The sequence below is a fragment of the Phaethon lepturus genome, unplaced genomic scaffold, assembly GCF_000687285.1.
Source record: "Phaethon lepturus isolate BGI_N335 unplaced genomic scaffold, ASM68728v1 scaffold7901, whole genome shotgun sequence".
NCBI classification, from domain to species: domain Eukaryota; kingdom Metazoa; phylum Chordata; class Aves; order Phaethontiformes; family Phaethontidae; genus Phaethon; species Phaethon lepturus.
The window spans coordinates 106,637-121,433 of NW_010519779.1; the positions used below are offsets into that span (position 1 = coordinate 106,637).

The 14,797-nt window shown below is 37.6% G+C and overlaps 1 protein-coding gene across 1 annotated transcript in view; it reads right to left on the minus strand.

Moving 5' to 3' along the window:
- The window catches only part of PTPN13 (protein tyrosine phosphatase, non-receptor type 13 (APO-1/CD95 (Fas)-associated phosphatase)), a gene marked incomplete at its 3' end in the record, with an annotated part of 101,849 nt that extends 88,463 nt beyond the window's left edge, over positions 1-13,386 (minus strand). The window contains exons 1-2 of the mRNA XM_010297153.1: positions 13,272-13,386; positions 3,453-3,622 (exon numbers count right to left, since the gene is read on the minus strand). Of these exons, the coding sequence (XP_010295455.1) occupies positions 3,453-3,622; positions 13,272-13,386 (285 nt within the window). The remainder of the gene's footprint in view (positions 1-3,452; positions 3,623-13,271) is intronic.
- Positions 13,387-14,797: the final 1,411 nt, after the last annotated feature.

Consider the following 14,797-nt stretch of genomic DNA (forward strand, 5'->3'; position numbering starts at 1 on the left):
TGAAGTCAATATATCAAGACAAAAAAAAAAAAAAAGAAATCCCACAAGTCTGTTTACAAGATCATCACTACTTGACTTTGTGAAGCATGACGTCAAGTTCCTCACATAGGAGAATTCCATCATGAAAATCAGACAAAAACCGTCTATTGAAAAATTGTGTTGTAAAAACCCAAGAATTTTGCTAATTTCAAATAATAAGTAGCTCATGCTTTTGTACAATACTACCTAATAAGCATTCATATTCAAAATACCCTTCTGTCTCTCCAGATGAAGTAACCTTTGATTTAGAGGCACATAACATGCAAGCATTTATTTAAAAATTCTAGTTAATTTTTGTGTTATGATACTTCTAATATTTTCCACAACATACAAATCAACATCAAATTAATTTCCAAATTAATCTTTCATTATTATTTTTAACACTTGGCTTACTCTATTTCTAATCAGCTTTCAGTTGCCTCAGACTTCTTTTGTATTCAGACTGACTAGGTGTCTTGGAATCAAAACGGTATTCATTGACTATCATTTTTTCTAATATTTACCCTTGAATACACTGTTACGTTGTCTTGGCAAGTAAAGTTGTAACTCAAGAGACAAATGCAACCCTATCACTGTCCATTACAAGGCCTTAAGAAACAAGACGTTTTTCTGCCTTCAGCAGCTTTCAGATATGGTCTGATTTCAGAAGAACAACGAAAAATGAAAATGCCAAAGTTTTCCAGTAAATTAATGCAGTGAACTACAGCAAGCTGTGACAGAACAAAAAAAAAAAAAAACTTTAAAAGTTACTGCAGTCACCATGTACAAAGCAAGACCTAAGAAACATGAAGTCAGTATATCAAGACAAATAACCAGTGTACCATCTAACACACAGTTTAATACAACCGTAAAGGGAAACAGTCAAAAGAAGGATGCAGATATAAGCTACTTATCAGCCCTACTAAACCTCAACTAATAAAGGCATAATAGGACAAAAGTTCTTGCACAAAGCTATGTTTCACGTAGCTTTCTCCTTCCATATACAGTAAGCAAATAAACCCAAGAGGACTGATACGTTTGAAGCATTTTGTACAAATGTACTATACTGTGTAGTTCCCAACCGGGGGATTATAGACCAGTATTAAAGACACTCCAGTCTTTTTATTTTTTTCCTGATGCATTATCAAATATTATTTTTACATATACTGGTATATACTATTGCCATCATGAAAAGACTTCAATTCTTTGCACACAATGGTATATTTCTAAGAATTCAACTGGAGGGTCTCACATGAGCAAATGCAGGATGAGTAACTCACAGACCCCATCTTCAGATTATGTCTGTCCATAATGTCCATCTGTCCATAGCACCCAGACGTGACTACCATACTGGGAGAACAGCTGTGTGATTTATCCACAAGGCTTTAAACTGAGAACAAGAATGGTAGCAGCAAGTTTTCTCCAAACGTTTTTGTACCATCCCAGGCTATCAGAACAATTAATTTTGCGCCCCGCCCCCCCCCGCCAGCATGTGTAAAACACACACAGAAATCAAGTGGAGTTCAAACACAAGACGAGTTAATGCATCTCAAGCCCAAAGTCTGAAGTTTCAACCCAATGCTAAAGCTGCATACCACAAGCTAAAGGGTTTTATTTAGTTTAGACATGACTGTCTGAGTAATTTGCTCATGTAAAGCCAAAGCTTGTCTATTTCCATATCTAATTGTTTCCCAATGAAAACAGCAACACAGTTGCTGCAGCCTAGATTCTCAGTTTTGTCATCATCTTCCAGCAAGCAAGGCTACACTGGTATAATGAAATAAATTCACACAGCCGTAATCAGAAAGGATTAATCAGCACTGCATATGTGAAGAATGCCAATATTTGGTCATTGCCTATTGATAATGCTCTGTACTGGATTTACATGCCACAGCAGTCCCTCTGAGTTTTCCCTTCCTAAAGATTAGGATAAACATCATAGCATGGCTTTTAGTAGTAACAGTTCTCTATTTATTTCAAAAACAAAAAAGCAACATACTGAATTAATACTGGCACAGAACAAAGAATGCAATCAGCTCTGATGAAGGTCACAAACATGTCATATCACAGTTTTTTCTGGCGTTTTTAAAGGCCTGTTTGTACGTTAACTTCAGAGTTGGCACTAGTGGTAACATTAACTGTCTTCAAAAGTGTTGTCTCTCCTGAAAGAAGATAAACAATTCCAACAGTATGACTACAGAGCTTGGCAGCTGCATCTCACATAACTGATCCTGAATTTGCATTGATGTCAGTGTTATTTTTACTTCTCTATTAAAACTTTCAACCTAGGTTGCTAATTGCTTATAGTTTTGTCATAGATAAAATTATGTACATATTTTATGATACCATTGATTTTGACTATACTGCCAGGCAAGAGGGATGTTTAAAGGGCTTGTGAGTAACTGAGGAAACAGTGATTTTTCAGTAGATATTCAGTGATACAGTCCTAGAGAAAACTGACTATATACAAAGTTTAGAAGAAAAAAAGCTGCAAACACAAAACATTCAATGCAGAAAAACATGTTTTAATAGTCCTTGTGCACACAACAGCAATCAATGCTAATACCGGTTTCCTCTGGAGTAAAAGCATGTCGCTGTTCTTCCTGGAGGAAGACTGCCAAGTGTCATAATTGTTTCCAGATTACAACACTGGCTGCGGCTAGCTTCCTTCTCTAAGGATTATTGATGCAGAGAAGCCAAGGAGATGGAAATATAGCTCAGCTTCCTTCTTACTCTCACTTCTAAATATCTTTTAGAGATGGTTTTCTGGGGAAAGTGTTACCATTTGCAGCAAATCGTTGGTAAGACGACAATTGAGAAGCTAGTCGTTTTCACTGTGCATATCAATGACCTCGAGGAGCTCACAAATACAAACCTTACCTGCCTGAACATTTACCCTTGGGGAAGTGTTAAAAAAGCAAGGTGGAGAGGAACAATTTTGCTCACAACCGAGGAATACTTATGTTAATTAAACTGAACTTTTTCTTCAAAGTGTAGGAATATCCCATTTTTTTAAGCCCTGGACTGCTTGAGTAATTCCTTTGCTTACCTCTCAGATGCATTTTGCCAAAAAAATTTTAAAAAATTAAAACTGATGTCACTGAAATCTTTTAGAAAAAGAAGTGTTCCTTACTACTAGTTTGATGGTCAATTATTATGTGCAGCCATTGCCCAAGTATGGTTGTCAGTAGCACACACATGACAGGGACCTGCACACAGACACTTCTTCATAAATGCATACAACCATAATCACTATTCCACTTTTATGGACAAAAACGGAGTACGAGGATCCCTCCTGCTCTCACAAAAGAAATCAACAATTACACATACAAATCAAGAACCACAGGAAGACAAAAAGGATAGTTTAAAGCTATTTTGTGAAGGGACGAACAGCAAAAGACAACAGCTGTCTGCCAAGGAAAGAGGTACTGTACCTTTTCAATGTCCGACAGAGATGATAGAGACTGGTTCTGCAGAACTTCCGGTGCTGTGAATGCTTGCAGGTCTTGTTGGGATATATTTTCATCAGTAAATGATACACTGCCAGATGGAAGCAACAGAAGAGACCATGGAGAAATGATGAACCCCAGAGCAGTAGGATCAGCTGTATTTGAAAGGAAAAAAACAAACCTGAAATTAAAGTGACGTTGTTTGATGCACTTGTTTGACGTTATTTTATTTGCTCAAAGACACATTTAAAATCAGCCTGCATATTATTAATGGAATCGATTCATGCTTACTTTTCCACCCGTGGTGCTTCATAAACACAACCACCACCTCAATTTTAATCACACTAAGGAGTAACACCTATCTTTTTTGACTACTCTTTGCTTCATACCAGCAATCCCAGGAAAAGCCTGCTAAAATACTCACAACTTCTCCTGTCCTCAGGTTATTTCATTTATGTTAGTTGACATAAAATGATCACATTTTGTAGCATACATTCTACAATAAGAATAGAGTTAACTGCTATACTAATGTAGCACTGCTGCAGCAGCAATGATCTGAAGAGAGAAGACAAAGTTAATAGAGAGAGGAAATACTCCTTATTAGAAGAGCCGATAGAACTGGACTAAACAGAATTTTTGGGGCACAGAAGTCCTTTTTAGTTTAAAGAAAAAAAATATTTCAAAAGTGAAAAAGAAAAGAGTAATTCCAGGCAGCAGTGGAAGTAGGCAAAGAATAAACCTGAAACCTTAGTAAGATCACCCATTCAAACCCTGTGAATAATACTTGAAAACAGGAAAAAAAGCACTGAAATTGGTGAACCAAAAGCGACAAAGAAAACTTCCTACACCATGAATACGCAATTTGCCAGCTAGGTTTTGAATTCTGATAATACTGCTGTCAAACTTCTGGCCACAGACCTACTGAAAAAAAAAAAGGGGGGAGGGGGGGAGAAGGGGGAGGAAGAACAAGCCACACGCACAGGGGAAGGTGTCAAACCCCCAAAAATCTACCTTGAAAGTAGAAGTTAACCAAGATAGGAAAGAGAGACCATCTCCTTGAGTCAAAATATTTTTTTTTCTACACCTCATACAGTAGATCAGCTCAGTTTCACTGAAGGAGGCATAAGCTTTTATTCTAAGTAAAAGTTAACTTATTTTTCTATAGCCAAAGAGACAGTTACTATGTTTTCTGCTACATGCTATATCAAAGATCTGAGGAAACACACGTTTGAAGGACAAGTCTTCCCTTTCCCTATACATAGTAAGCAACAACAGCAGAATAATAATTTCCTCCTTCAGCTCCACCACTAACAATATTTTCCACTCTATCAGCTCAGGATGTTCCTACAGTGCTGGTTCCTAGCCTGTTCAATTATCTTGTAATCTAGAATATTTCTAATCTCCTAGGAAATGTATTAAATTACTGCTTACAGGTATCAGATGTAAAAGGATCTACCAAGTCAGTCCTTCAATTTCTTCAACTCCCCTTCCTCCAAAACAAGCTAAGAAATTGCTTTTAGATTTTCTACATTGTGATACCAAAGCAAAACTATATTAATAACTTGGTAGTACAGTTACTCAGAAAAACATTCCCAACTTTCAGATCCTGAAGCTCAGAAAGTTTCCACTCCTACCGACGAGATACCATTCAATACCAATAATTAATTTTTCAGTCTAAGACTAACATACACATTTTTCTGGGCATACCTTAAATCACTATGCAGAACTTTGCTTTAAAAAGGAAGAGAGACCATTGAGGGCAACAAACATTCTAGAAATGGAAATATCCTACAGAGTCTACTTCAAGTAGTTATTTCAAGTTGTTTAATCACCTGAGAACCAAAGGAGTTTGTCATAGTTTTTCTAATGGATTTTAAAATGTCAGTGTGTTTTGCTGAAAGCCAGTATGACAAGCTTAGGATTCACAGTGCAGAATTGTTTTCCCCCTGCTCTGCTTTCTATAACATACAAGAGAGGATCAGTCTTCTTGCTTAGAGGAGTGTATTTCATTGCACCGGCTTTCTCCCCTAGATCCAAAAGAAATAATTAATTGATGGATAGTGTCTCTGATCATGTAGGCTAAACCAATTTAAGCTCTCGCACAGAACTGCTAAGCTCCCCATGGAAACCAGAGGTCTTTGTCACATATTGCCCCCCTCCCTGCCAAATAATGCCCCAAAACACTCTGAAAAATACCAAATACAAAACCATACATGGTGATGTGTCTCACACATAATCATATTCACACAGAATACAAGATGGCAGGGGGGTTTCCTATCTTATTTCAGTACATAAAATTGCAAGCAACAATGTATGTTACTTGAACCTACCAATGTAAATATAAGCTAACCTAAAACAAAACATATGGCTCAACTAGCAAGCTGTACAAGTATCTTTCTGTTTCAAGACCTCCCCCAGTGTGACTTCAAATACTTCCAAATATTGAATTTATCAAGATGTTATAAAAAAATGAAGTCCAGCCAACACTCAAAGAATTGCATTTGCTGAGGTACTTGAACAACATTAATTACCAATCCTTACACTGCAATACACATTTTCCCTCTTCCCCAGAGCAATCCAATCAACCTGTAGCTACAAAAAGATTTAAGCCTGGAATCACTCTCTTTAATGGCCACAACAACATATCTGCTGGATACAGTAGTAAAAATAATCAGTCGTGTCCAAGACCATGGTTTCACTGCAGCAGGTAGCAAGACACTTGGCATGAAGCAAATGACATTACCCCTACAGATAACTTCTCTTAGCATGGCCAACTTCAAAACCGGAGGTTAGAAATATCTCATATTGTGAAAAAGCCATCAATAGTAGCTGAATAAAACTCTCCCAGCAAGAACTTTAAACACCATGTATGGCAAAAGTGGTGGAAGTTTACTTTAATCAACTAAATTAAATGAAATTTTAAATAAGAATGAAAATAATATTATCTGTTCCTCCCAGCCCCAAGAGATGACCTTTTGCGCTATACCTCTAACCCCACTACCTCTGAAACAAAACAGAAAAACTGCTGTTCGCTATTGTGGCAGTAAGTTCAGATGCTAAACAAAAGATATGTAAAGATGGAGAGACCCTTCCTATTTTACATATATAAGAAAATATTACATTATACAGCAAAGCATTTTTAGAAAGAAGATCTTAGTCAGCCATCAACTTCCAATAATAACCCTCAGGTAACTCCTGGATTTTTCACTAGTTCTGTGTTGTATGCACCGATACAGTGTGTATACACTGATATAAAAAAAAAAAAAATACACATTTGAAAATATTATAAGATTTCTGCTTAAAAGCCCCAATTCAAGAACCTTAAGTAATGTTGAGGCTTTATCCTTAACATTTCGTATGACAAAAACTAAATATATATGAACTCTTCATTTGTTTCTGTAGCATGTTTCAGAATAGAGTTAATGAGATGGAAACACGATTTAGTTTTAAGAACAATAAAAAAACCAAACCACGTTTATCCTGAAGTCTTCCCAATATTAATCTGAACAAACTTTGGAGTATGCATTTGTCCCCTACAATAGCTGAATTTATTCATCCATGTAAAATATTTCTGTCCACACTCAACAGTCTTCATGATATGAAGCAATGCAAAATGAATGCAATTAATTGCAAATTTAGAAAAAGGGCTGATTTTGCCAAGTTCATTTTGTTGACATTTTCTTAGCTTCCTTTTCTAGTAGCTTTTAACTAATATAGCAGATCATACTGCCTACAACACAACTTTGGGAATCTAATCTTCCGCTAAAAAGGATGAAAATAAAATAACTCGTTCCCAATTTCCTTCCTTAAGGCATGCATCGCAAACCAAAATAACTCTCTCAAAGCTGCTAACATGCAGATTTAACCTAGGAAAGGTATTTTTAATTAACTCTACTCTTACCCTTTCATATGTTTGTACCATGGGGGAAAAAAAAGAAAGATGCAGTGCATCAAGTAGCCAGGGACTATAGGAAAAAAACCCAGAAACTCGTTTCCAGTCATAATAGTACTAACGTCATCCTCTGTTTAGGCTTTCAGAAGAATTTACAAGTGCAGTAAGGGAAACATACTCCCCAAAATACAGGGGAAAAAAGAAAAAAAAAAGAGATTCAAACCCCTCTTTCTAAAAGCACTGGAATTAAGGGTATGGCTCCTGGTCAATTTTCTATCCAGTAGGCTTTCAACTGCACTAGAGCTGCCAGCCTTCTGAGTTAACTCCAGAACTATGCAACTTGGTAACAAAACACTTGTGAGAGCGCAGTTTATCAAGCAGTGCCAAGACAGAGACAAATCGTGTGGTCTAAGCGACAGAGTGAACTAGTTTCAAATGCAATAAAAACTGAAATAATCTACAGCTACATAGCGTCTGCCAACCAGTCCTTTTAAACCAGTCCTTTACAGGGTTTGACAGGATACAAAGTTGCCAAATATGAAAAATTTCAGGCAGAAATTTAAAATGGAGCCATTATATAATATTCATGGCAGGTAATTTTGAATTCCCAAACTACATACACAATTCAAGCTCTTTCAGCTTGAAGTTAAAAAAACTGACCACCACACCAAAAACCACAGAAGCTTGATGTCTCTCCTTCTCAGCAACCAAAAGGTCAAATGTTACCAGAAGGAGGGGTGCGGGGGTGTCGGCATCATTCCTCAAGAGTTATTGGTAAAGGGAAAAATCAATTATTTAACACTTGCCAGCAAGTAGTGGCTGGAAAATGAGAACATGAGGATTCCCCCCCCACTCCCTCCCTATTGCATTTTCCTCCTTGTCAACCAAAACAATCAATTTCCTGCTCCATCCCAAAGAGGTCTATGACTACTTGGGACCCAACACTAATTTCTATCAACCCATTTCATACTTCACTTTCCTTCTTTTCATTATACTCATCCAAGCTAAGCAAATGCAATAGTATGGCTCTTGACAAGATCTATAGGTCTTGAAAACCCACAACTGTCCTTCTTCATATCCACTTTCAGATGACATCACTTTTCTTTATATACTTATATATATTTCTTCATTTCCCATACACAAATTTGCAAGACAGTCTCTTTCTCTGCTCAACCTGCCTTTCTATTATCACACTTGTTTCCTTCCCTTTCTCTTCTCCCTCTCTTTAAACCCTTCTTGAAACATAAGGTCCAACTATTTTCAGAATCCACAGTACACACTTTAACATAGGAGTGGCCTAAGTGATACATGAAGTCTTTCCCACTTGCAAGTTTTGATAAATCAAATTTGGTAAGTTTTCCAGTCAAATCTACCAAATTAGAGGGACATCTGGTTTATAATTCTCAGCAGCAGAGAGCACAGCATGCTCCTTACATCTATATGCTTCCATTTGAGATACTTCACTTCAAAGACTTGTTCCTTTGACCTCATGGAGTACTGAGTACAAGATACAGCATGTCTAAAACAGCTGATACACCCTCTCAACAACAAAATAGTTATTGCAGATAATTAAACAGATGTAAGAGAAGGGCAGGTCTGGTATCGGCCTTTTCAAATCTTCAGATTAATCTCAACATCACTAGTACAACTGATGTCAGGTCTGCAACCGAGTACTAGGTTGTCTTTCTCCTCCATTTAACAGCTTATAATATGCTGACAAGACAGCTACCAGAGTTGATCTTCTAAATCAGTGGTTAGCAACCGGGCATTTCAATTTAATCTTTCATTGCTTATAATGATTGAAATCAATTTGTAAAGTGTTTTTAAAGAGTTCAACACCTGTTAGAATTGTAAATACAAATAGGCATAAAAATATGCACATTTCTGTATCAGTCACTGAATTAGACATGGTACGATATGTGATTAACCATGTAAGACGTGCATTTTCATTCTGTGCTTCCTTTATTCAGTGCTTTGATGAATAAAAAAGACAACTCACTAAAAGACATGCAGAACTTTTATAAATCAAGAAGTCATCAAATCTGTAACAGAAGCTTGTTTTGGGCATTTTTGCCTAATTTCCTGAAACTAGTTTAAATAACAAATTAATTGAAGAACACATTCTCAGTTGATGGAGTAATAGGCTAGCATGTTTGAAGTTGAGAATCCCAAAACTCTACCAAAACTCTACCAGGATCACATAAATAAATGGTTACTTGGGCTGGTAATTCCTCCAAGTGTACATGGTTGCTAGGCTGGCACAGGAGGTTGCCAACAGGTTGCAATTTAAGAGGTGACAATTTCCATGGCCTTTTTACCTCCCTCATTTCAAAACAGTTGGACCATAGACTGTTGAACAATATGCCTTGCCTGAATTTTTTGAAGAAACTTAATATAGAAAACGCTTGTCAAAGCTTAGATGTTGTTACAGAACAATGTGTTCAGGTATTTAGAGGCAGCTTATAAGAAAAATGGGGATAAAGTTTTTAGCAGGGCCTTTTGCAATAGGACAAGATGTAATGGTTTTAAAATAAAAGAGGGCAGATTCAGACTAGATACAAGGAAGAAATTTTTCACAATGAGGGTGGTAAAACCCTGGCACAGGTAGTCCAGAAAGGTGGTAGATGCCCCATACCTGGAAAAATTCGAGGTCAAGTCGGACAGGGCTCTGAGCAACCTGATCTAGTTGAAGATGTCCCTGTTCATTGTAGGGGGATTGGACTTGATGACCTTTTAAACGTCCCTTCCAACCAACACTATTCTGTGATTCCATGACTCCAGAGCTATGCAAGGAGGAAAAGAGCATCTCTGAGACTGGTCAGTGCTGACCATGCTGTGAACTTGCAGAAGCTGAAAGCTTGCCTCATTGCCCTCTGTCCAGAAGCAATTGGTCAGTTCCAAAAAATTTTGGAAACTCACCCTCTACCATAGAATAGCTCTTCCAATGTTAAGTCTGAAATTTGACAACGGAAAACAGGATTTCTTTAGGATCCTCTGTTTGCTACAAGTCCTCCACAAATAAAGAACAAAATCAAGTCTGACAAGCCTATAGGAACCTCTGCATTCTCTGCTCCTGCATCTCTGCAACGCATCTTTACAAGCCAGTACAGCAACTAATATTCAAGATGACGAAAAAAGGTTTCTAGATTGTTTCCTCAGTGAAGCAAAATCTTCATTAAAGACTGGTTATCCTAATCTTGCTTGGAGGAATTAGATTGCCTTTGTCAACCTTAGCTACACAGTAAAGCTCTTTCATTTGGCTGTCTCTTGAAGTGCATTTTACCACAGGGCTATATCCCAGGTTAATTAATAGCATGCAACTGAAAATCGTTTGCTGAACTAGCAGAAAAACAACTCAATAAAACAGTTTCATCTCCAAGAAGAGTCAGATTCTTCTGGCACTGATTTTATCTGAATTTGTATTTTGGTCTTCAGTGATAGGAAGTAATACCAGAAGCTTCTGCCACCTTAGCCAGTCTTGACTGGCAAACATTCCTCTACCTTAAAAGCACATACCAGAAGTCCTGGGGCAGATTTCCATTTTGTGGTCTCATCTTTCAGTATTTGTCCCTCTGAAAGAGAACTGACACTGTTCTTATTCTCAATGCTTGCATGCAGCCTTCATAGTAATTATGGTAACTCTTTTCTGCATTACTCTCAGGCCAAAAAAGGGTGAGCTCTTATTTTCAGTGGAGACTTCCTTCTTGAAAAGAATTTAGACCTACAATAATGTCTTAAGTGGTTTCACTTGTGCTGCTGTGATCTTTCAGGTACATTTCAAGATAGAGTTCAATGTGTTAATTCCTGTAAAGTGTACAAGAGTAAACCTCTAGTCATTCAAGATCTCTCTTTAGTCAATGTCTCACTTGGTCTCAACAACCTGATCTCTTAAAAAAACAAACAAACAAACAAAAAAATCATTCATCTGATTCTCTCTGAGAAAAAAAGAGAGAAATATAGAGGAGAGAAGATGCCAGGCTTCACTTTCTTGTAACACAAGAAGCAGAGGGGCAGGACAGTCAGTTAAATTGCAACAATAAACTCAGCATTCCTAATAGGGAACGCTTCTCACCACACATGGGCTGTGAGCTCACTGGTTAAGAGGAAAAGGGAAATTTGTATAAGATATAAAAACTACCCATAATTTGGATACCAAAAATATTTCTGACAAAATTTCACATTTACAATGCTAAGTCAAGCTCGATCAGAAATCAAACACCGTATGGCAGTTTCTGCCCACATTTGCCTTCTTTGGAGTCTTTATTAAGTATCCAACAGAGACCACTATCAGAGGTTGTGCAATGTATGAGGCAGACCTAGTGTCTGACTTGACAGAGTGTCTAAACCAATCTTAGAAAAAAAAAAAAAATCCCATACACCAAAACAACTTAAATGTTGAAACTTGATGAAATTGTATGCCAAATGCATGCAAAAATACAACAGATTCTGCCCTCAATAATGAAGATGTGCCCCATACACAGAAATGTGTCAAAACAACGGCTATTTTCAAGGTGTGAGCTTTTGATTTTTCCTGAATAAAACTGACTAAGCTTACATATTCATGCTTAGATATAAGGAGATGACCCCCATACATTTTCTGAAATACTAAGATGCATCATGGGAACATACATTTTATCTGAGTCCAGGTTAAAAATGTCAGCACAGGAAAGACCTGTTGCAGCAGGTCCAGCGGAGGGCCACAAAAATGATCAGAAGGATGGAACACCTCTCCTATGAAGAAAGGCTGAAAGAACTGGGGTTATTCAGCCTGGAGAAGAGAAGGCTCTAGGGAGACCTTACTTGCAGCCTTCCAATATTTAAATGGGGCTTATAAGAAAGATGGGGACAGACTTTTTAACAGGGTCTATTGTGATAGGACAAGGGGTAATGGTTTTAAATTAAAAAACGGTAGATTTAGTCTAGATCTAAGGAAGAGATTTTTTCACACTGTGGATGGTAAAACACTGGAATGGGTTGCCTAGAGAGGTGGTAGATGTCCCATCCCTGGAACTACTCATGGTCAGGCTGGATGTGCTTTGAGCAACCTGCTCTAGTTGAAGATGTCCCTGCTCACTGCAGGGGGGTTCGACTAGATGACCTTTGCATGTCCCTTCCAACCCAAAGATTCTATGATTTTATGTCACCAAACTGCAATATTTGAGTTGAAGTTTTATTGCTATAAAAAGCAAAAATGGGGAGCAAGGGGCTTAAGGACTTGCAGATTTTAAAGAAAAGAAAGAAAAACATAAGGAAGATAAAGGGTTCCATACTTAGACCTAGCACTAAAACATATAATTATTAGCAGTACTGCAGATGCTAGAGCATCTATAGAGCCTACTAAGTTGGTGGGACAGGGAAGAACAGATACTTACATCTACTTCTTTAAAGTACAACAAGCCACCACTTTCCTCTCAGTAGCTATATACATCTTGCTAATTGCATTCTGGGGAATGATATCTAGCTCTCTGGTTAAGTTTTCAGTGGCTTCACCTTTGCTTCAGTTGAGACTAAATCTCTTCAGAGCAGAATGGTCATGACTGCATTTGTACTGTACCCCTTTCTATGACCCCTTTAGGACTAAAGTGCTCCAATGGTCTCAGACTTATTTATCATTGTTCTGTATTTCTATCTCATTTCAGTAAGTATAAAATAAATCAAAGACTCTGCAGAAGCTTCCTACCAAAGTGAAGTTATCACCACATGAAACTCAATGTGCCACAGGTCCTGACAGAACATGAAGTGATGGCTGAAAACATCCTTTGGGCTGGGGTGCAGCTAGGCACTTTACCCAAAGATAACGTAGGAGCAAGTTATTATTTGGGTTTAGAACCTAGGAAGAACAAGGGATATGGCACACAAACATAACCAAGATGTTCCCAGTTGTGTATATATCAGTCTTTAAAAACGCTTACCTTTTCTGAATAGTTCTTGAAGGCTCTCTGCACTTTGATTCAAAATAGCCCATATTTCCTCTTCTTGCAGTGGCCCCCCCCGAACCTCCAGAGCCTCTGCCAGTGACACATGCATGTTACCTAGGAAATGAGACAGACTGATTTAAGAATACATAAGAGTTGTTTTCTCCTTGCATGTAGTACTTAAGTAGTAATAACCCATGTTCAACTCTAAGTCACAAAAATTCTCTGACATTAATAGAACCCATCAAATATAAACACTACAAAACATTCACCATGATGATTAAGAACTTAGAGCACCTGCTATATTATGAAGAAGAAAAACTCGATCCATATTAATATTGTAGGCTACTAAATCAATAAACTCAGCAAGCTGGCAGTAGTCCATATGCTATGGACAAGAGTTTGCTCTGCTATAAAAAACACAGAATGATTAGTAGTTACAGGTTTATTAACATAAATCAGCTGTTAACATTATTTTGACAGGTTTAAGTCAGTCAAGCTGTTGTTAGGAAAGAAAGCTCTTCTTCTGAGATATTTACACAGAGCAGCTGTTTGGTGACCAAATTATGACCAAATAATAAGCAGTCACTGCCCACAAACATTCAAGCAAGCAAGCTAGCTAGCTGTGGAACTGGTAGTTATGTCCTTTGTTCACCTTCTTTATACATTTAAGAAGACAAAGTAAAACTGTTAGCGGCACTATATGTATTACATCCTCAGAAAACAAATAAAGACTTCCTTCCCTGGCTAGAAGAGGTCAGGCCTTAATATTTTTTCAAAGAGTTAAACCATTTTCACCATACTACTCAGTTGTCCAAAACCATTTTGAAAACTGAAGAATGTATCCCTAAATATTCTGGCAAAGTCAAAGCTGCTTCATTTCAGTAAGCTGAGGAACAAATATGTGTCTTATTAATTACTTCAGCTTTCTATGGACACTAAATGTTCTCAGATTGAGCATTCACACCAATTTATATTTCTGATTGAGATGCAGTTGCAGTCACTTCTCTCTCTGCTTCTCTCCAAAGCCCAAAGAATAAAATCTTGAGGCAGTGAGCTGCAGTATGAGCCTAAGGTATATCATCAATCATCAGTGACAAGCTTCTTATGTCTCAAAGGCTCCAAAGTTGCTGCTTGAAATGGAAAAGACAGTTCCACAAGCAATGCATATTGTCCCGAGATCAGTAGCTGATCAACAGCTTTAGCTGACCCAACGGTACTATTGGAGGTTCCTCCCCTTCCCTTCTAATCAACTAGCTGGAGCCTCCCCATCAGCATACAATCCTGGCTCAGATGTACACTCATGGATATTATTAACCTAACAGTTTGCAAGGAGAACAGGCTGACTAGCTATACTTAGTTTCCCAACTGTTCTAGGCAGTTTCATGCCTTCCATGCTTTTTACTTCCAGCTAACCAGGCTCATACACATCTCACAGAAATACAAAAGACTGAATATTCTGCAGTTTCTAGATGAAAACATAGGCTTTGAAGATACTTGCTGAAGTACTACCCAGAGCCTTT